The 23,422-nt window shown below is 40.1% G+C and overlaps 3 protein-coding genes across 5 annotated transcripts in view; all 3 read right to left on the bottom strand.

Moving 5' to 3' along the window:
* The window catches only part of rab28 (RAB28, member RAS oncogene family), a 28,944-nt gene extending 24,658 nt beyond the window's left edge, over nt 1-4,286 (bottom strand). For both annotated transcript variants that reach the window (XM_020624771.1, XM_020624770.1), the window contains exon 1: nt 3,961-4,286. In XM_020624771.1, the coding sequence (XP_020480427.1) occupies nt 3,961-4,035 (75 nt within the window). In that variant the 5' untranslated portion in view covers nt 4,036-4,286. The remainder of the gene's footprint in view (nt 1-3,960) is intronic.
* Nucleotides 4,287-9,661: 5,375 nt separating this feature from the next.
* On the bottom strand, nt 9,662-12,190 carry nkx3-2 (NK3 homeobox 2). Its single transcript, XM_020624769.1, is given in 3 exon segments — nt 9,662-10,645; nt 10,647-10,866; nt 11,578-12,190. Coding segments are annotated over 3 exon segments (789 nt in total). The 5' UTR covers nt 11,951-12,190; the 3' UTR covers nt 9,662-10,449.
* A 7,693-nt stretch (nt 12,191-19,883) lies between these two features.
* Nucleotides 19,884-23,422, bottom strand: part of LOC109974541 (biorientation of chromosomes in cell division protein 1-like 1) — a 13,795-nt gene continuing 10,256 nt past the window's right edge. For both annotated transcript variants that reach the window (XM_020624767.1, XM_020624768.1), the window contains exon 24: nt 19,884-22,098. In XM_020624767.1, coding sequence (XP_020480423.1) covers nt 21,999-22,098 — 100 coding nt within the window. In that variant the 3' untranslated portion in view covers nt 19,884-21,998. The remainder of the gene's footprint in view (nt 22,099-23,422) is intronic.

The raw sequence follows: 23,422 nt of genomic DNA, 5'->3' as shown, positions 1-23,422 counted from the left end.
TGTGGCTGTCTGAATGTACTGATTTGTCCTACACCTTTTAATATAAAATCTTTGTTTAACCCAGCCTTCAAATGTAAGGTTTTAATGAAACCTACTGAATGTGTCATCCTGCTTTACCAGTGCCTGTCCTGATTAACATGTGCTTAGAGGTGCAGAATCAAATTTTATCCACCTAATTCTTTTAAAAGTTCATTAACCTACAGGCTTGTTTAATCTCAGTCTGCGAAGCATGTCACAGGCTCAAGAGTGACTGAAAAATTAATAGAGGTGACTGACGCAACAAGGAGAAAATAGGCTATTTAAGTAGCCCAAACAATCACTGACAACACAGGAATAACAAGGTTGGACAGCAAAAATTTATTCCACATGCTCGCGTTGGCCTAGTCGGCCATTTGTCTTGGCATTCCAGTAGCTTGGCACCCCTCCCTCAACGCAGTCTCTTTTTTCCACAGTACAACTGGAACTAACCAGTGAGTGTAAAAGCTGGCGTAATCCTGACACTCCAACAGAGAATAGCACAGGGTCACCAGTGATACCACTGCCGGGAAATGGGGGAAGTTCTGCTGAAACAAGAAACTGGGAGAGAGGGGAAAAATATGGCAAGCTGACATTGTCCATGTGATGCAACTTATATGAGGGAGGCAGTGCATTTTTGCAACATGGCATCAAAGCTGACTCTTTTCTTAACTGTAAAGAACAATGCTGGGATAAAATATCCCTGGGCCTGTACCTAAAGCTCCTTTTTACCCTACAGGTAAAAAATTAAAAAAAAATTAAAAAAAAACAGCAAGTATTGAGAGAAACAGAGTGGCTTATAACTCAGGTTGAAAAACAGACTTGTTTGGAAATTATGCTCAGCAGTCTAAGAGCCTGGCTAAATGTGAGACTCCATATTTTTAAAACATCTCGCTCAGGTGGACAAGCCTTCCCACATCTCCCGATATTTCTGAATGGGCAACCAACCACAAGCAAAAATTCTGTCCAAGAAAAACTGATCCAATTGCAATTTGCTGAGCAAATTGACATTAATAAGGGGGGAAACGGCATTCAAGATGTCAGTCAGTGGTGCCTACACAAAATGGGGGGCAGGGCTGCTCTTTTTTGCCCAAAACAGACAAGCAGGTAAGTCATTCAGACAGTGACGAGCTGACACCTGGCAGCAGTGTGAGGAAGGTTATTAATGTAGCGTATCTACTGGGAACTGAGTTGTGTGTGTTCTATGCACCCCCTCCCCTAAAAGAAAATGTCGACTTTCCAGAATGAGAACATTCATTTTTCTCATTGGGTCTCACTATTACTGCTACATTCATTTTCTTTCTCCCAGAGGAAGGAGAGATTGGTTACGAAAGGATATGTGCAGCTGAAAAGCACTGGACGTCCCTGCCTCACATTCACGCTCATTCATTAGGAGATTTGAGAAAAGTGAAGAAGAAGAAGTATAGCTGAATTGTTATGATAACCTCCTTGTTGCGCTGCAAAAAAATTGTTTGCTTGATTAGGAAAAAATTCTGCTGTTGTAGATGCTGTATGTATGAGTTAGACCTTTTTAGTCCAAGTCTTTAAAATGAATATACTGAGTGATTCAGTCCTGTGATTCTGAAAGGGAACGGGAAGCTCCAGCTTGTGTAAATTTAGAAGAGAGAGAGAGAGACGATGCGCTGTCAACAGGTACATTAGTTTACACTTCAGACAGCTCATAAAAAAAGTCTTCACACATGGCTCTCTTCCCACTGTTATTTTATTCTATCAAATGAAAGAAAAGGGAACATTCTCACAGGCTGTCCAGACATACTTTTCTTAAATGGGGCCTCTTTCTGGAGTCGCATGCATAAGGGGGTCCTTGGACAGGAGAACAGGGGTATACTGATGGAAAACACCCACCCAGCTGCAGGAGCCAGGATTAGCTAACTGTAGCCTTCCTTTATTAGCTGTCATACTCTGCATAATAATGTACAGCACCATATTACCCCAAGTTCTTATGCAGTTGCAGCAGCCCCAAAGTGTAAGGCAAATGTAGGGATTGTGAAAATTCATCATATAGCTAAACTTTCTAGTTAAAAAAATCAAAAGAAGCATTACATTTGACACAAACTATTGTAAAATTAATTAAACATATGATTAGCAAATGTTTGGTAGTACAGAAAGAGGCAGGGCTATAGGACAAAATACTGAAAATCAGTATCTTTTATAATAATCCTCAGCCCTAAGTCTGTGTCTGTTCCATAGCAATAAGAACTTAAAGCAGTCTCGTTTTGTCACACAACATAATTCTTCACAGTGGAATATGGGCTCAGTTACTATAAAACACTACACAAAAAGCACTCCTCTGGGAAGAGGTACACTACACTCAGTAACATATATGATGTGGATTAAGGCCTAGGTAGACTTAATAGGTTTAGAACAACAGAACTGTGCCATATTTAAATCCATTATGCCGTCTTTAAGGCAGAATCAAAACTCCAGATGTCCATTATCTGTAAAACAGGCAGTGGGATTTTAATACTGGCCAGTTACACTATGTTAGAACACACAGCGAGTTTGTGTCCGGTACAGTTGCCTGTAAGTCAACAAGAAAAATAGGAAAATATGTGCATTTAAGTTGGGAAGAAAATAGGAGAAAAAAGAAAGCAACAATCTATATACACACTGATGCACATTGTGGCACAAGAGGTTTTGACTAAGAGTGACTCTAAAGTGAGAAAATGCCATTTTAAGTCACCACTTCTGCCTCCTACTGTATATTTGCACGACAGAATTACTGTGTATTTCCAATTAGAGTAACTCTTGCATTACATGCTCGCTCAATCTCTTAAGCCTAATATTTATATTCATGCTAACACTGAGTCTCTTAAGTTGCTATTTTAGGTCTATGTTGCTGTTTTAAGAAATGTTATCCCTAATGTTAGTCTATTATCTAGAGTTTACAATTCTTCCATATTGTCTCATATTGTAATTTCCCTTGTCAGGTGTACAACCACCTCAAACTCTGGGGTAATCTCCCTCACCTTAACCGTTACCAACCAAGATGTTTGAGGGTGGGCAAACTCAGGGGAACTATATGAAATATAAATGCACATTTCATCTGTTTTGGAGGACTTGCAGGTGGATCAGGCTTGTGTTCGGGCATAAAAATAACCATAAATAACAAGGCACAAGGACAGCTTCTCCCCCAGGCCACACTCTGATGAACACTTAACCAACAACAGTATGACTGGACAATAACTCTCAGTGCACTACCTATAAATATATCTTGTACAGATTATACAGATTCATATAGGTCTCGAATTTTAAGTACTCTATTTTTATTCCTACTTATCCCATTTCACAATGAGCATTCCTTTGTCTGTCTGCGTTGTTTACTGCCTGTTTATGCTGCTTATTTTGCATTGTTTGAACTGTCTGTTGCTTGTTAATACTGCTTATGTTGTTATATTACACAGCCTTATGCTGGTTTATTGTTTACTAGCCCCTTTCATGGGGTATGTACATGCACATTGAGAGCCGATGTACCAGAGTCATATTCCTCGTGTGTCCGACACATCTGGCCAATAAAGCTGGTTCTGATTCTGATAATGTCAGACTGTGTCATTAACTCCTCACATCACAGAGGTTTTAATAGCTGCGCAATAATTACTGGTTAAGATTTGCTAGTTTGGCAGCTAACAAACACTAATTAATTTTATGCATAGGGAATGTCTACTCAGACATGTTGACCACATTCCCGTTATGCTGTCTCGCTGCGATATGTTGTTGTTAGCTAGGTTAATAGTCAACTTAGCTTTAGCGTCTGTCGCCATGGTGACTGGGAAGACGGCATCCGGATGAGGACGTTAAAAACAACAGCAAGACACTGGCTGAACCGTAGTGAAACAGATACGGTGTCGGTGGAGAAAAGTTAAGCCTCCAAGTCCTTCTTCTCAGTAACGTTGTGAATGTAAATTATGTGTGTGACTGGCTCACCTTCCCACACGCACCATCTCCAATCACTACAATTTTAAGCTGTTTGTCCTGGCTGTCCTCCTCCGAGTCCGACATGACGCTCAAAGGTGTTTCGACTGTATCAGTGGATAAAACCGAAACACTAATAAGTAGTTACAGTTTGTGGAATCCAGCTATCGGGCTGATCACAGATGGATTAAACGAGCGCTGAGTGGGCAAGCAGACGCCATTTTGACTATGCTAACACTGCTGCTGTCCCGCGCGGCATGATCCACTCACACTAACTGCAAACGTTACCTCTGCGGATACTGATTTTCGTTTTAAACGGCGGTAACAGCTACGAAAAAACTAACCGTAGGCTGCGATTTGGAATAATTTTCACTGTCGCCATGATCCCCTTTGCCTTCACTGGAAGAAAATCAAAACCGGAAACCCAACCACTGGCACTGTGTGGTTGCGTCCTGTGACGCTTTTGTTGTTGCCATGGTAACAGAGGTCAAAGTGTAGGTAACCTATAAAAACACAAGAGGAACAGCTCCTGAAAAGGTTATATAGGTAATAAATATTCAGTTGGAGGTTTAAAGCAACTCAGCTTTACTCAAGAACAACATTTAGGTGTATCTTTGAGATACCTCTACATCACTGGAGTATTTTCTTTTTTTCTGCTACTTGACTTCCACTATACAACACTTCAGACTATTCCAGTACTTTTATTTGACAGCTATAGGTAGCCTACAAATTACTTTGCAGATTTGGAATTTACCATACCACACAAAACGTATGCTCAGCTTATAAAATATAATGCATTGCAATAGAATAAAGTGTCAATAAAAAGCTCCACCTCAGTCACACACATTAGAATGTTGCTTTACCATCATGGATCAGTAATAATAAACTAACCCAATAACTGATTGCCTATGACATTATGAAAGTAGGCTGTAGTCATTCTACATAATAAGTGCATGTTCTTTTGATACTACATTTTCCTAACAATGCTTCTGAAGCAAATACTGTACTTCCAGTATGGCTTAACATAAATTTAAAAGAACACACACATGCACACACTTATGTGCATTCACTCAGTGCATTATCTCCAACTTCCACTTGACAGAGCATAGTAAACCAGCAGTTTGTTCACTTTGACTGTAGTAGATACTGTATCTGTACTACAAAATATTTATAATACTTCTAAGTCAACTGTGTTACAATTACACCTGCACATACATGTGTGAACACACAGGAGCACTACGAACCATGTCAGACTTTGAAGGCTATTCCCTAATTGAATGCAGATCTCAGCTATTACGTAGCTTTACTGCTAGTTCTAGTAACTGTGATTGCTTTAATAGGCATGTGTGCATGTGTTAGTGTGCACTGGCTGTCTAGGCTCTCAGGTCTTTTGCACAAAAGAGATCTTAATCGCTGACTAAAAAAATTTATCTAACTTATCAAATGTATAAAGTCACCTTTAAAAATTTATTTGGCCTTAAATCACTGCAAACCATTATGTACAACTACTCAAAGTTTCCATTATTCTTAAAGCATCAGTTTAGAAATATTTCACCAGCTGTGTGAGCTGATTGCTCTTGCTGCCAATTATTGGTAAATGAAAAAATAGAACATTTTAAGTGGGTATTTTTCTCTAGCAAACAATTTCCAATTAGTTTAATGCTTTTAAGTGCTTAATATAAACTTGTTAAAATTCAAAGTTATAATTCATAGTGAAGGATGGATTAGTTTAAGGTATCTGCACAAACTTATCAAATCGGGCATGCTTTTAAATATTTTGCACTTTGGAGTTCAGATTAAAGAAACATTGCATTGAAATCACTTTTTAGAAATATACAGCAAAACTATTCAGGAAGTGGGGGGGAAATGACAAAGTTAAAAGGATAAACCTTTGTATCCCAGGCTAATTATGGTCTTATTAAGCATGAATCTGTCAGAGAGGAGCATTCAATACATTTATCACCATCTACAACCTATGGGTTTGGACAGGAAGGCCATCAGGTTTCATTGTATACACCTTTTTCTTAAATGTGAGCTGTAGCTGAAGGTAGAAGTTTATTTCAGTGCTTGTCTTTCACACTTACTGTACTTTTCACAGGCACATGACGTCACTGTTTACGTGGATGAAGAGGAATTTGCACCTGGGCAGCTTTGAGGCAGGTGGCAGTGAGTTCAGGTCAGTATGCTCCAAAATGCTTAAAAAGGTGTGACTGGCTGGCAGCTTCGCAATCCCGACAGAAATATCTGAAGCAAAATGACGCCTAATTGTTTTTACAAAGCGAAAAACAGCGACTAGTATTAGTGGAGAAGCTTTGTCTCTGGTTTATCAGTGAAGTCCGTGTAAATTTAGCCTGCAACCCTATCGCCTGAATGGAGAGTGCATGTGATCCCTTCAGGAACAAGGGCTTTGAAAGTTGTAGGGTCAAATGGATTAAATACAAATCGATGAATTAATAAGAACGGAGGGAAGCCCGTGTCGGACCCTGGCATTATGGAATTGTTTCACGAAAATGCACCGAAACAAGAAAAATCACGTTATTTGTGATTTATTGTGCTTGTTAAAAATAACATATGCTCTATGTGATCATTTGTATTTAAGACAGTACAGGTTAAAAGCCCAGTGCCGCTGAATTCAGACTTTCAGTCGACCTACATGGGTTTTAAATTTACAAAGCGCTAATCCTTAAAATGTAAATATGGAAATCAAGCAGGTTTGGTAAATGAACACAAGGCGACTGAGAAGTAGAGAACTATTCAGCATTTAGCCCAAATAGATATTTGTTAATAAACTGTTCAGTCGCATTAAAAACCGACTTGTGTGCGTGACATGCATTTTACAATTTCACATCTTGTTTGATGGGTTGGTTTATTACACACCAGCAGGTTGAAGAAACATTAGGCTGACACGAAACTGTACGGAGAGGAGCATTGTGTGTTCAGATGTCTAAGAAATGATCTGAAAGTTCATCACGTTGATATTGTGACTAGAGACCTGTGGCATTTGTTATAAACAAAGGTAGCGTCGCTGTTTATAGTTTCATCTCTGGACAAACTGAATTGTAGCCTATTAAAACCAACTATCTTCCATATTTAGGGGGAAATACAATGTAAATATTTTACCATTTGTCAAGTGGATATTTTTGTAGTGTAGCCCGTAAATTAATATAAATCCATGATATATATACACATATATAATCCATGATATATAATTATATATAATCCAATATATAAATCCATTCAGCTTCCCGCTGTTAGGCTGTGTCTATTTGTGGTTTCTCTGCCACAAAAAAACACAAATACAACTTATTACAAGCCAACGAGGAACCGACAATAAGCAGCGGTTGTTCATATTAAACCACAGATTTGGACCATGATTAGACCCATAATTTGCCTGAAATCGAGCATAATGCTGCCTGGTTCCCTGTAATATGTCAAATAATGCATATTTTCTATCATCGACACTGTAACTCGTTTTAGAACAACTGGAGAGTCTCTCTGCAAATGAAAGTAAGGACAAAAGTCAAGAGCAAGTGGCTGAAATGTTCTTATTTACACCTTGTTTACGAAAAAACCATAATAATTTGAACAAGAAAACTCAAATATCAGAAAAGATATCAACTAAGATACATGGCTGGTGTGGATTTCTGTGGGGTAAACTCTTAATTGTTGCTATTGCGGGTTTTTCTTTCACAATAGGTTTTAAAAATTCCCAAACTGCATCTTTGTTCCTTAGACACCAAAAAAATATTAAAACTAGAGGTGACTAGAAAACGGCTCTTTCTGTTGAACAACGTTAAAAATGCAGCCGTTTAGTTGTGTGTAAAGCTCCTTGTATGTAGGGGACTCGTCAGACTCCGTCATCATATTCTGTACAGCCACCGTCTATTTAAGCAATACAAAAATAATGATAAAGGGAGACGCTGGAATGGGGTTCATGTGCACCAATGTGAGTGTTTGCATTTCACCAGCCGCGATATGTCCCTCTGCATCAGATATCTCCACATGCAGGTATGAAAGGAAGTGGGACGGTGCACTCCTCGCTATCCTTCTCTGTCCTTTAAGCTCCAGAGCAGCCAATGAGCAGCATCATTGCCACTGGAGATACCTGCATCACATAGATCAGATATTAGGACATATTGACGCCGCTGTGAGTAAGAGGGCTGTTTTTACTATATAGGGTTTAAAGAAGGTGAGGCACTGATCACCCTACACTCTGCCACAAGGTGTCGCTGCGTAAAAGTGTCAGTGCGCTAAAGCGCAGTGGCATTGCGCGGTGCTGTCAGACGTGAAACACAGATGTGTCCCAGTAAACGACACTTCCATGATGTTAAAGTAATAAAATGTGATCATGCCCTGGAGCGTTTTTTTATTGCCTCATCTGCAGATGATCTAATCACCCCCAATACCCTACACCCAATCTTTTTGACATTTTGATGTATTCTGATATACAGCATCCCGAATAACTGTTAGGAGATGCAAAAAGCCAGAGATGGATGGTAAATGTACGCCAGCTCCCAACTGACCCCGACTTAATATTCAGGCTGTTGTGGAAAGAGAAGCACTGCCTACTACTCAAATAAAACCTCCAACTACAGAATTAGCCCTACAATTACACAGACATGTTAAAAGTGTTTCCTGTCTTGAAAAAAGACAGTTTTGTATCTGCAAACAACCCAAAATGAGACTGTTCTTTTTCGTCTTTGACCTCAGTTTAGGCGCAGTGACATGAGCCTCCTTAACCCCGGAATACTCCTGTTCTTGTGTTGACATGCAGCCCTAAACGTGGCTGTCAGTTTGCCTTGTCCGGGAATCACAGAGCTATTTATCATTGTTTGACAGGTGTGTGTGGCAAGAAAGCAATGGCTGCCCAGAAGACATCGACAAGGTCTGTGTGTACCGCTAACATCATGGTGGAGGTAAGGAGAGTGAAATTAAACCTGTATTTATAACAAAAATACTAGGCTTTCAGCGCGACACAGCGCAGGAAAAGGCGCGTAGACCTATATAATAAAGTCGTTATTGCTTATGGTCAGTATCGCTGTAATAGGTTATTATTTTGGTTCATTAAGCTTGTCTCTCAAAACACATTTTAAATCAATTTGCCAATGTCAGATCAAGTATTTACAAGCCACGTCAATCTAACAAATAGCGCAAATGTTTTTTTTAACGTAGACTAAAAGCATAGGGAAGCCTGCAGCGTTTTTGTATCAACGTGAATCTGTAAACTCCCACTTTAACGTCAACATATATGTTTTAGGATTATAAATGATTGTGTGCGTGTCCTGGCCGATCATCCGCCGAATGATCAAGTAAAATGTACTGTCACTGTTGACCACTGCACATGCAGCTCCCATGTAGCATACATTCTCTTATTATATTATTATATATTTTTATTATATCTCTTCAATTGCTGCTTTAAAGCGCCTCATATTTTGTTACTTATTTATCTACTTTATATTTCATTTGTGTTGTGTGGCATTCATATGGACGGCACAGTAAGAATTTCATCGTGCATGGAAACACGTTTTAGTACCGTACATATGACAAATAAACACTTTGACTTGACTAAAAGTTTATCTAGAAATCAGAATTGTCATCATTATTGGTAACATTTGCTTGCCTGAGTGTTATTAAAATATTTTTCTTTGTGCTGCAGCATTACAGTATAATTTAAAAAAAGAATTCGTAAAACAAAATTGCAGCCAAATGAAAGTAATGCCTGATATGTTTTAATGTTTTTTCCGATCTAAACAGTCATTCAACACAAATAACACATGTACATTTCATTTAGAAGTTGGTCTGTTTTAGCCTGCTTCCTGCCACACGTTCACGTTCAGGCCAACAACACAACAAACCGCCTCGTCTCAGGCCGACACACACTGTACGACCACACACTATGTGTTTTACATTGAAATAATGGAACGGATATGATCAAAAGTGCTGAAATATCCCACCTTTACAAACACAGCAAGAAAAAAAAACACAGCCTGTAACAGAGACAGTTATTTGAAAAGTAAATGGAATATGCCTATTTCCAATCACTGCAGAGGTAGGAAGGCGCATGTCAAATAGAAACCAATAATGTGTTTAGGCCTCTGGGTCCCAAAGTAGGGTCCGGGGTCTTCAAGGGTCCTTGAGGAGCTCCCAAGCAAAGAGAGAAAATACTTTATTATTTTGTGACTCCTGGGAGTTTATTATGCTGACGTTTTATCAAGAGATCCAGTCTCCCTGCTCACCTACAGTACAGGCAGGTATGATTTTAGAGCCTAAATCATTAGAAAAGGGTTCCTCGGGACAGACTTTTACTAAATGAAAGAAAGGGTCGTTTAAGAGTGAGGGGGAAACATATTTAGGTTGGGAACCCTCGGTCTGGCCTGTACAACTCGATGAGGCAGAATAAAAGTCCCGTCATGTCTCCTCCTCTTGTCAGAAAAAGTATATTTGGTTGGATTTCCTGGGAGCAAAAAAAACCAAAAACAAATAAATACAGTCATCGAGTCCTCACTGATTCCCGGCACATGCAGAGAGTGTCCATGCAGGGAGGCAGTAGGCATAGGGGTAATAGTAGGACGGCTGCAGGGAGAGCAGCGGAGGCCGCAGGATCTCTCCTGGGCTGTACTGTCTCTGGTCGTCCCGCACCAAAACTTTCACTGCCACCTTCTTGGCCGCCGGGGTCGACGCCAAAAGGTCGGCGGGGGCGTTTTGTTTTGTACCGGCGGTGCTGGAACCAGATCTTGACTTGAGTCTCTGTGAGCTTCAGGGAGGCCGCCAGGTCCGCCCGCTCCGGCCCGGATAGGTACCGCTGGTGGTTGAATCGGCGCTCCAGCTCGAAGACCTGCGCATGAGAGAAGGCGGCTCGGGAGCGCTTTTTCCGCTGTTTGGGCTGGTCCAGGGTTTTCTCGTCCAGGGTGCTGGAGTCTGGGAGGGGAAGACGCAGATGGATCATGCAAGTGAATTCATTTATCTGACATTTAAAAAACACTTCTGCTGGTGAGGTGATGGATGCTTGGGAATGTGAATCGCTGAAGCAAGCTAAGTAACGAATATAAATAATTGAAAAGATGGTGCACACATACACAGGAAGGTGCTTTCATTATCCGTTTTAGCTCGGAAATATAAATGAACTGCGTTTAGATTTTCTTAAGTCGCTGTCGTTTTCAAATAAGATGTTAAAATTGTCTTCTCTATTGAATAACCGGTGCAGACGAGCTGGAGTTTGTGGCAAATCTTCATCTTGAATAAACTGTGTTCCTGGCACTTTGCAACACGCAGTGTAGCATCATTTAGCTTACAGTCATTATGACGCCAATCAATGCCCAGAAACATCAGTGGTATAGTGGCCAAGTTTAACATGAGCCAGTGTGTCCATTAACGATCGTGCGTAAAATTAGGACAGCTCATGCATAAACGTTATCAGGATGTAGAGAAGTGTTTCAAATCCACTTGATAGCCTGGAATAATACAACCACGGCACTGCGCTCATTAACATCGGCATTTAAAATAACACACGGCTCTTAAAGTCAGACTTAAAGCCAGAAGTCAAGTCATTTCACAAATCAGAGTCGTACTTTAAACTTTTGCGCCGTGTAGCCTCCTTTGTTTGCTTTGTGCTCCTCCTGCCCTACTTACCCGTAGCATTATTGGGCTCACTGTCACTCTTTGCATTCTCCGCCGCTGCGGACTCGTGGTCCGTCTCCTCCTGTAGACTTTCCTCTGGCACATCCGACGCAGGATCTCCGTCCTTCTCCGACTTGCACACGGCCGCAGTTTTGCTGTCGTTGTCGTCGCTGAGTCCCGAGTCAGAGTCGTAGCTTTTCTGGTCCGTCGGCTCACAAGCTTCCCCGTCATCTCTCCGAGATCCGCCGTCCATCTCCCCAAATATTTTCCAGCAGGCCGTGTTGGAGAAGCACATGTCCAAAGCTGGCAAGTGTCGGCTGTCATCCTTTTTGTTCAGGATGGCTTGGATTGAGAACGGCATCAGCGAGGTGCCACGAACGGCCATGTTCAGAAAAAAGCGGAGTTTGCTCGGTCTTCGAGTACAGTAATTAACCGGCCCGGTTAAATGTCACTTCATCCACATTTTAGGCTACTCCCTCCGTGGAGCGCTGCTGTCGCTGAACCTTCTTCCTCCAGTGTTGGTTCCTGGTCACATCCCCGCGGGAGAAGCCGTGGAAAGTTTCTGCTACATCCGCATACACGATGATACTCCTCCGCATAGCTCTGCCATCAGCGCGGGCTCGCTCCCGTCTCCGGCCCTTTTCACCCATTTTTTTTACCATCCACCCTCACCTGTGACTGACAGGCACTCCTCGTCGCCTCCTATTGGCCCGGAGAGGAGGAAAGCCGTTGCACGATTGGCCACTGTAAACGACATCACGCTGCTTTCAACCGAGTGGAGAAAAGTTGAAGTTTGGTTTTTGCTTTTCACGGTAGGCAGGTTGCACCAACTCAAAGTCCTGTCAGCTTCATCCAGAACAGGAGAACAATCTGCAACTACATGGCTTGTGATGACAACTTTGCTAGTTGTTTGTTAGATTTCAAAAGAATTCAGGATTCATTCAGCTAAAGTGCTTAATTTTCCGGGTTCCTAGTGTTCAGAATACCTGCAGTCAGAACAACCAAGTTCCCCCACATTAAAGTCTGAAATCACAAGAAAACAGATTTCAGCAGCAACACCAAACAGGAAAGTCTGAAAACAGGAAAGTCTCTCACTTTCTCTGCATCACTTGAATGCAGCACCAGGACAATAAATCCATAGGATGTCATCTTATAAAATGAACCTTTCGTCATCCACGTGTAATGTCACAGTTTTTTTTTTTTGGTAAGATTTCTGACCATGACCATCGTGTGTCAGCTCGTAGCAGTTCATCCTCTCTACATTTTTAAAAACCTTAAAGCAGTCTACTTGGCAGCCTACGCCATGATTCACCATGATCAGGTAGGGCGCAGTCTGTGCGCAAACCGTTGCATAAAGAGGAGTTAAAACAAGTAAACAGACCTAATGTGGAATCTATACAGCGCAAAAAAAAAAATAAAAATAAAATTCCAACAGCAGGTTCTGGGTGACAGGCTACTTACATATTTGTTTTAGTATCAGTCATCGTGCACAACGCCCAATAAACACCGACGCCCGGATTTTCTGAAATAGGCGACACAGAAAACAGAAAGAAAATCTCAGTACTATTATCAAAACATGTATATTCTTAAAACTGATTATATAAAAGATAAATCTCATTTTTAACAGCGTCAAAGGATTTAGTTTTCTTGTATCTGACCTGGGCCCATGTAGCTGAAGACCTCACAGAAATGACAAGCATGCACATTATTAGCAGGTTATTTAGTATGAAGTGTGGGACACAGCTCTGTCCGGATTAAAGTGAATAAACATCTGTCCTCCTGTGCCCCGTGACCTCTGCCATCGGTCGTCAGACCAGGATCTGCAGCTTTTCTGCTGCTCCCAAACAATGCAACTAGAATTAGTAATAATATAATATTTTGTAAAACACCAATTTCCCCTGCTTACAGTAAAAGTAGATCTATTTTATTAAACTTACAAAATGCAAAGATGGGATAAATAATTTCTGTATTTGTTTTATAGCCAGTATAAAAAGGTCTGAAGATTGAGTCGTGCACATCCTCACAATACAACTTCCTAGTCTCACCTTTACTTTTTTAATTGAAATGATATTCTGGCGTTGTTAGTTATCGACATTAGCACAATTTAACCAGCCTTGCAAACAGAGTTCAAGTCTTAGAATTATTATTTAACTTTTTTATTAGAAGTATGAAACGGATGAATCTGCCTATTAGTCTGTACATATTAAATTGGCCTCGGAGTTTAGTTTATTATTATTATTATTATTATTATTATTGTTATACTGGCAGATGTGAACATTCAGACAAATCAAAGCTCCAGTGCAGAAGATGAATGACTAGCAGATCAGCTGCTAAAACGAGTTTTTATCTGGTTATTTAATTTCCGTTACTTTAGGTCTTTGTGTATTTTCTGGACGTGGATCTTCTGAATCCAAACCTTCAGACTCCTGCGCGCAGTGCTGAGTATTTTAGGAAGAATAATGAAAATAAATATAAATGAATCAATCTCTGAGACTTCCTCAATATGATTCTGTCGCAGAGGCCATTTGGACATTTTTCGTAAATGTTTAAGGACATTTTGAAGTAAATCACTGTGCGATTTAAGCATTTAACTTGGAAGTAAAAGCCGAATTCTCTCCTTCATGCCCCTCCATCTTTATGTTATCGTCCAGAAAACACCGGGCGCAGCCAACTCTTCGTGAATAATGAAGAAAATAAAACACGACCCCGTCATAATAATCACCCAGTTGATTTGGGAGCGGAATCGATCTGTGCTGCTGTCACCTTGCGTAGACCCGTTGCGTGCATATATTATACCATCTAGTGGCCACTGAAAAGATCTGGACTTTTTGACATCTTGTGCCTTTGGGGTCAGCTCAGTAGTACGGACACGGCGTTAGACCTGAACTCGATTAAAATATTCAGCTACAAACTCGGTGAACAGCAGCATCCGGGTGCAGCGTTTCCTTTCAGCAACAGGCGGTTCTTATAATCAGCTACGGTAAATTAAACTCTGTGATTCGGTTTAACTGCCCTAATGAATTGAATGTTGCTGAATGAAATTATGTGGCATCGTCTCAGGGCTGGATGTGACCTTGGGGATGGAAATCTGCATCACCGCAAGCAATGAAACCACAACTCGAGAAGGGAAGCGCACAAACCACTGACACCGTCTGGATAGTTTCACACACCCTGCTCTTGTTCTTTTAGAAACTGTTCATTCCACCCAAGGCCACAAGAGGTGCATCCCAGTTTGTACTGTAGCCTAGAGTAGAAAAATAAGTATTTTTCTTTGTGGCCTTGAAGGATTTATTTAGCTTTTTTTTTCCCCTAAACCGATCTAACTGACCCATGCACATGGGAAAAATGGAAAATAAATACAAGAGTCTGCCACTTCTCCAGAAAGTGAGTCAGTGCATGCCTATCAATGTGATGTCAAGCAGAGCTGCACGGGTTGCACCCTGTTTTGGTAACCACACTGTGAGGAAGAGTAATAAGCAGTAAGTAGCTGGAATTGGCAGGAAATGTAAACAGCAGCACCGTGAGCAGCTTGGTTTTCATTCACACAACTGCAGGGCATTAAAACACAGCTGCTTTGTTGTGATTCACACTTGACCACACCAGCATCTGAAAATGTATTTAACTAGTTAACTGTCATTATATAAGCTCATTTAAATAAAAGAAATAAATGAAGAATCAATATTTCACACATGCTGTGATTTAGACAAGAATCAATGAATGGATGCTATGAAGTCTTTAACATTTTAAGTCCAGGTTAAGCAGACTCTGTCATATTTAAGTTGCAGTAAGTCACTGCAGACCACGTTGGGTGAAGTATTCAAATAACCACTTACTTAAACAGTAACTAAGAACATTTAACTACAATATGGAGGTTTCTGCACGTTACTTGAATATTTTCATTCTCTGCTACTTGCATATTTTGGCTTCACTACATTTTACAGCCAGATATTTTTACCACAGTACATTTGATAATAAATACAGTATAATCATAAGACTTTATTGATCCTCAGGAGGGAATTCACAAGCTAACCAGCAGTATGTAAGGTACTTTAAACCATAAGTATAGTTAACTTTAGCTCCATCTGTAGCAGCTGCAGCATTAAATGATGAACACAATAATGAATCAATAATAATTCATACATTGTGAAATGTGTCATTTTGCATAAGGAGTACTTGTACTTTTGTTACTTTAAGTATGTTTTGATGCTAATACTTTTGTATTTTTACTTGAGTAACGTTTTGAATGCAGGACTTTTACTTATAACAGAGTATTTTAGTGGTACTCAGGCTGTTTACTTAAGTAAAAGTAGCAGTACCACAGAGTAAAAATACTCTGTTACAAGTAAAAGTCCTGCATTCAAATTTGTATTGAAGTATGTAAATATTAGCAACATATTTTACATAAAGTAACCAAGTACTTGTTGTGTATAAACACCACAGTCAGCCAATGGTAGAGTTGGTCGAGATGGAGCTCATTTAACTACTTTATATACTGTTGGTACTTTACTTTATGATGATGCTTCATATTTTATCAACTGATCACACATTATTTTTTATGTAACATCTCAATCTGTAGCCTGACCACCAACTAAAATGGAAATACTCAAGTAAAGTACATCAAAATTGTACATTTTTCAGTACCTCTCACCACTGCTGGAGACTTTGGTGGTGTGTGCATGTGTTACACTTTTATTGTGATGAATGTTATGACAGTAATGGTCGAGGGAGGAGGAAAGAGGAATATTTTTTGATTTGTTTGACACAGATGAACCTCAGTTAAATTTGGGGATATAATTTTAAACAGAACAAAGATTGTGGATTGTGTCTTCTGTTTCTGAAAATGAAAACACATTTAGAAGAGATGTCCTAATGGCCAGTGTGGACAGGAAGAACAAGTACAACAAGAAAAGCCTTAGAACGCTCATATAGGCACAGGACACACCTTTGAAACTATCTTTTGATATACTGATCTTTTTTTTTTTTTTTGTCCAGAAAATGCTGAAAAACACTCATTTTGTTCCCTGAGCCTCAGGTGACATCTCTAGGTTGCTTCTTTTGTTGGACCATCAGTTCAACACCCAAAGATATTGAGTTGACAAAGATATAAAACAAAGAAAAGATTCAAATCCTCATGTCTAAGAAGCTGAAATCAGTGAATTTTCTGGTATTTGTTTCTTGATAAATAATTTACAGTGACTGATTGCTTATGAAATCAATTCACTGCTGTGTCTGTTTCTAGTGAACATGAAGCTGAAACTGATTTGCTGTTTTGGGACAGGAGGGGTCCCTCTGCTGGTGAGGATGAGAACCTGCTTTCAGAAAAACGTGATTTGGAAAAAAAAACGACCTTCACTACATAATAGTCATGCTGGGAAAAGGTATGTTTGCACTTCTTTTTTTTTTTACCTACATTGACTCGATCCCCTAATATCCCCCCCCAACTATTTGTCCACTCTCCTCCAGGGCGACACCACAGTGAAACCCCAACCACCTTTCCAGTAAAGACATAAACTTTAAATGGCACATTAGGCTTTTTCCCTGCCTCTTCTTGTAACTTTCCTCTCATGTTTTAATCAGAAATCCCACCTGATGTCACAACGTGCCAGTTACCGGGGGTAACCTCTCTGTTTGTCCTCCTCTCCAGTGTGTGCTTATGACAGGTTTTGGTATAAAGAAATACCACAATGCCATAATCACCTCCCCCAACCAACCCTCACTCTCCTCTTCATATGTGTGAATAGCTGCCAAATTGTGTTCAGATGGAGCAATACATGAGAGGGCACTGCCAAGAGTCATTTGCAATAAATGCTCCCAAAATGCCCTTTAGATTTCTCACCAAATATCACATCCAGCATGATAGCGCCTCTAATCAACAGTGAAAGTGGGAGGAAAGGGAAGGGACGGAGGAGTTAGTGCCAGCTCTAAGTATGCTTTTAGTCGCCTATGTTACGATACAACTCTCTTTGCCAAAGAAAAATGATCCTTGCATGCGATGGAGCACTAAATGGAAGAGCCCTTGGGACAGAACACTTAATACAGTAAATGGAAGCAAGAGACAAGAGGACAGAAGTTCCTCCGTCTCTTGGAAGAAATTCAAAGCATCTCAGCAATGGCTACACTGGTGCAGATGCAGGAGCAGAAGTGGGGGTTAGCCCGCTGTTACAGTCCAATTAATGTGTGTAGATAGTGCAGACGTGATTTATAGTTTATTTTCGGCTCTGCCCGGCTGACAAACGAGCTCTCAGCCGCCTCTGGCACGCAACAGATAATGTGTGCAGCTCAAGCACATCGTGAAAGGCGTCTCGGGTCTGAAGGGCCTTTCTGTGAGCGGCTCCTTTCTCCTCCGCTCATGCCTAAATAAAGATGTCCTTCAAAGCAGCAGAGCTTTTGCACTGGTTTCACATCACATGTAAAACACCACTTCTGAATATGTGAGTTGATATATGAAAACTTCAAGGACCATTTAGAAATTCTTGAGATATTCTGGTCCTTTTCTTTTCAGACGGTGAAGTGGGGGTCTCAGACTGCAGCTGCTTCTCTGCCTCAAGTAGACGAGCTCTGCATTTTGGATCTATGCAGGTAACAGGCTTAACTCTAACAGGCGCTAAAAGCCTAGAATAAGATGCAGGGCTGTAATTATTATTTTGACTGTTATATTTTTTAAACAAACTAAAGATGTTTTTTCTGAACTTTGATTGTTGCTTTAATTTATTCACATAAATGTTGTAGAGGAATCCAGTTTGAAAACAGACACAACCCCAATATGTTAGTCAGTAAACACATATATAAATATTCCTGCGCTCTGGTGTGTGTGTTTGTTGCAGCTTCAGATGACAGGAGGCGATCCAAATCTCGACTCAACTGCAGAACTATTTCAATACTGCAAAAGAAAAAACGTTAAGTTACCACCCCTCCCTGCTGCCTGTCACTGACTATTTCTGTGACTCTAGCAAGAAACATTTTTGACATTAAACACCTGTTAACTTTTATGTCGTGTGAGAGGCCTGGCTGAATGGTTGAGTGTTGTATTCAGTGCCAGTCGGCCTGGCTAAATCCCCAGTAGAGGAAAGACCACTCCCAGTGCACAGAGGCAGCAGCAGGGGTGAGTGAGACCCCTTATCCCTGCAACAGTCTGCAAGGGTCCCCACTGCTCAAATCCAGCAGTTACCTCTATTCCAGTTGACAGCTGTGTGAAACCACCATCTTTCCACAGCTCTCTGCTGGATCAGCTGCATCGCCACTCAACAGCAGACTTGCTTCAGAGGAAGGAAGGAGATGTCAGGAGGTTACAGGCACTCGATGTGGTTGGTGTCTTGTATCACAGTTAAAAATGATACCGGCTACATGCAAATGCTGAAGTGAGGGTGGTGCACTGATACAATTCAAATCTTGAGGTCTAGAAAAGTCTTGTCATTGTTTGTGTCTGATTGCAGGCTGTTTGAAGACTCATTCACTTACGCTAAAAGTGGAACTGCTGCATAAGTGTGTTGTGCTGCAGGAGGCTGTATCCTTTTTAGTGAGTTTGTCAGAAACATCAGCCAACTCACCGTCTCTCAAAAGGACAAGTGAAGGGCTTAGCAAAAACTTAATTTATCACATTTAATTGGTGCTAATAGGAAAACTGAAAATCATAGTTTTGCCAAAATGAATGTCAAACAGGTATTAAATAGGATTCTGTGTGGTGTTAAAAGGTACATTTAATTTGCTCCATGCTTTATCCACTTCACATTTTCTGGCCCTGTTACATCCATTTTCGGATTCCTGTTCTACAGTTTGTGAGTCATGTGACTAAAGTTTCACGAAGCTCTAGAGACAGCGACAAAGAGGTTACAGTTGGACAAAGATGGTCACATTTTTACAACAGTTCTAATATCAAAATAGGTAATGAGTCTGTGTAATACAAATATGGCAGGTGCAAATCTTTCAAGGAGTTATATCCCCTTCTAAGACACCCAGCGGATCGTTTCAGAGAACCATCTAGTTGTGCAGAGAGGGGGGTTGGACTTCCTTGTCACTGCTATAAAGCTATATTTTTAGTTTTTTTTTTTTTTAGATATATGCTAATATTTGTAAACTCTCCAAATAAACTGAGATCTGGGTCCAGTTGGAGATTAATTCCTCTGATTTCTGTCAGTTTACAGTGATGATGCCAGAGAACGTGGGTTTTCATCAGTGGTGGGATGTCGGTAAGTACATTTACTCACTGAACAACAAATGTCATATTTAAAGTACAAAGCAGCAAACACTGTTCTTGTTCAGCTTCATTTTAAAAGTAACTTTAATATACTAACAGTATATTACCTCTATAATAACATCCCTTTGTTTATGGAGTGTCCCAACTCATTTCTGAGTCGAAAGGTTGCTGAATTAAAAAAAGAGTGAACAAGTTAGCACTGTCTTTGTTAAAAAACATTTTAACCAAAAGTTGGTTGTAATACAGTATGTTTGCCATTTATGATATCTACTAGAATTAAATACTGCATTTCTGAAACTACATGTCATGATTCAGACACCATCCTGATGAGGGCAAGAGAGTCAAAAAGCTTTAGATGAATAAACGTGGAACAGAAATTGTTACAAGCACAGTGTAGCAGGAAACTTTGACTTGTTCAACACATCATGTTTTAGTAAATTAGTACAAATGAGCAGACAGGGCACAATTGTCACTTGGAAAAAAAAAAAACAACCTCCCAGTACAACTGAAAACTCCTAAAAGCAGTATTTTACCTGCTGAGCTGAAAACTAAACAGCCAACTAAGCAATAACTAAGCAGTCCTCCCTCTCATACATAAAAGCTGTTGCCTATAGATTTGTCTACCGTGCCTCAGCAGCAGAAACCTGTTGGCAAATTCAAAAATGATCTGGAGCACACTGTAAATGACTAAAGTAAAATGACGTGTCAAGTCACTCCAATGGCATCAGTGAGTGAAAGCAGCGCTGTTTCTCTGCCAGACCTGGTGGGTGAACGAAAGCTGATCCAAACCTTTAAATGAGACTTATTGGGCTAATATTATAAGGTTTGGATTGCAGCACCAGGAAATACTTGAGAGGTACACCTTTAAGGAACTAAGTTTATCAAAAAAAAAAAAAAGGATTGAAACCTTCAACCAGAGAACTCGGGCTCTCCGTAATCTCTCGCCCTACTTTTTGGATCCTGTAAATTCAGGCGCAGTGATTAAAGCCTCCTAACATGTAAGTGATGGAACATGTTATTCTGAGTTTGTCAGATTTATCCCCCATTAGCAGGCAGGAATGTCCTCTCCCATTCCCTGGTTAATGTCTGTGGCCATTTACATATTACAGACAGAACACCCATTTAGGAAACAGAGGAGACGTAATAACAGCGATAATACAAATCTAAACTCTGTTGTGTGCAATACCTTTTCATAACCAAATGCTTCAGCTTCCAGAAGCAGCTGTTTGGTTTTCCTTTAACAGATGTACAGCTGGCTTCTCCCAAAAAGGAAACGACAAAAACTAGAATGTGAGTATATTCTGGATGTAGATATTAAGTTTAATATGAATTAACAGCAAGTTGTCAAAATGTTTAAGAAAACAGACCGATTTTCTGTGCTTTGATTTGATTATAGAGCTAGAATGAATTTAAAAGTGGAGAGAAATGCCTTGTTTACAGAATAAATGCTAAATTAGAAATGATAATTGTAAGCCACAAGTAAGAAACTGAAGTGGTTTATTTTTGCTTTTGAAACAATGAAAGAAGGAAGAGTATCCAACAGCAACACTGTGTGATCCACAGTTAACTCAGTACAAAGATTACTGCCATAAGAAACTGTACTGTCTGCAGCGAGTGCCGTTACAAATACGTGAAGAAAATTCAGTTTTTAGTAACTTCTCCACGTGACTAATACTGCTGTTATTTCACTAGAGAGAAAACTTCCCTTACCTTCTGAGTATCACATATAAAAACAAAAACATAAAAAAATGTGGGAGGGAAAGGCCGTTCATTCACAGAATGAATATTCAATCATTAAACTATGTACAACTCAGAGGTAACGCGTGATGTCGGTGTCACATCTGGCCTCTGACCGAATGACCAGTAATTTCAGCTCACCCTCTTTATCTCAAAGCTCGACTCGGCTGCACATTAGTCCTGTGATTGGCCTGAGAAGCTCTGGTTCACTGGCCATTACTGAGTAAGCTGAGGGTTGATGAAGTCTGATCCAAACCATATGGGCACAGTGTAGCAGAAGGTATTTGGAGGGATTCCTACTCAACTTTACGCTCCACCATGAGAGAAGTATCTAATACTATCCAGAGCTTTTCAATATCTACATTAAATGAAGCAGGAACAGCTTTACGTGCAAACCGAGTGTCAAGGCGCTCTGACCCGTAACAAAACTGACTTGAATATGGACTGCAGAAAAACAAAAAACACCACTGATGGGGCAAAAGGTCCGCCACAGTTGGAGGGTTTAGCGCTTGACTCTCTTAGGAGGGGGCTCCTCTGATTTCTGTCCTCCCCGCATTCGCACCGCAGGAGGGCTGAGCTCACGCTTACGGCCCCTCGTCCCGCTGTAGGAAGGAAACAAGGAGCAAGTGTCAGTCAGTTTGTCCAAAGTGTCATATTAAGTGCTGTAAAAATCCGCCTTTGTTAATTCAAGAGTACTTGTTTAAAGTGTAATAACCAGCATGTCCAACCAGCCACCGGCTGGAAAACCAGTGCAGAAGGCAGGTTTCAAAAGGACTCGTTTAGAACGTCAGGAATTTCATAGCGTTAACTGGAATTTGCTGATTTGTATTTCAACCTTTTACTCATTGACAAATTAAGATGAAAGATTATATTTACTCAAATGTTGCAACATTTTGTTTTATAGTTATGGTTTAGAACTGAAGAGATCAGTTTATTAATGGATTAACAAAAAAAAAAACAAATCCACAAATGTTTTTATTATTATTTTTTATTAAACAAGTTATTTTCTGGTTCCACATGTTTTTTTCTGTCTTCTGGGATAATAAAAATATCTTGGACTTGGGCTGAACAAGACGTGAAGACATCATCCAGGCACCATTTGACATTTTATAGACCAAATAATTAAAGAATGCAGGTAAATTACTGACAGATTAATCAATAATTTAAATGATTAGGGTTATTGACACTTCTCTCACTTACCCGAGTAAGTACTGTATTTTATAAGCATTAAAAAAATTTGTATATTTAGTGTCAATGGTAATATTTGGGTGTACAGTGTACACAGATCAGGCATAACATTATGACTCCCTGTACATCTGTATGCACTTCACATCTGTTTGTGAAGCTCAAAATGTTTCAGTTTAGGATAAAGATATTCATCTTTAGTGGGCAAGTATGTTACAAGGAATTTGTTTCCGGTACAGAACCGATGGCAGCCATCTGCGGCGCCAACTCAACCGATGGCTCTAACCATCGGGGACAACTGGGGGGGAGGGTTGTTTCCAGTATCTTGCCCAAGGACACTTCAAACCGTGGACTGCCGGCACCAAGATTCGAACCTTCAACCTTCTTGTTGGGAGACGACTGCTCTACCATTTTTGGTGAGAATGTCAAATGTATAAATTCAAATTATATGTTCATTATTGAGGTCATAGTTAAAGGTGGTGTTGTACTAGACTACATTATATTCAGAGGTGTTCCTAATATTCTGACCCTCTCATGTACAGTGGGTACGGAAAGTATTCAGACCCCCTTAAATGTTTCACTCTTTGTTATATTGCAGCCATATGCTAAAATCATTTAAGTTCATTTTTTTCCTCATTAATGTACACACAGCACCCCATATTGACAGAAAAACACAGAATTTTTGACATTTTTGCAGATTTATTAAAAAAGAAAAACTGAAATATCACATGGTCATAAGTA

Source organism: Monopterus albus, unplaced genomic scaffold (genome assembly GCF_001952655.1).
Source record: "Monopterus albus unplaced genomic scaffold, M_albus_1.0 scaffold337.1, whole genome shotgun sequence".
In the NCBI taxonomy this organism is placed as follows: domain Eukaryota; kingdom Metazoa; phylum Chordata; class Actinopteri; order Synbranchiformes; family Synbranchidae; genus Monopterus; species Monopterus albus.
Note: the sequence above shows the minus strand (reverse complement) of the source record. Positions and strands in the feature narration are given on the sequence as shown.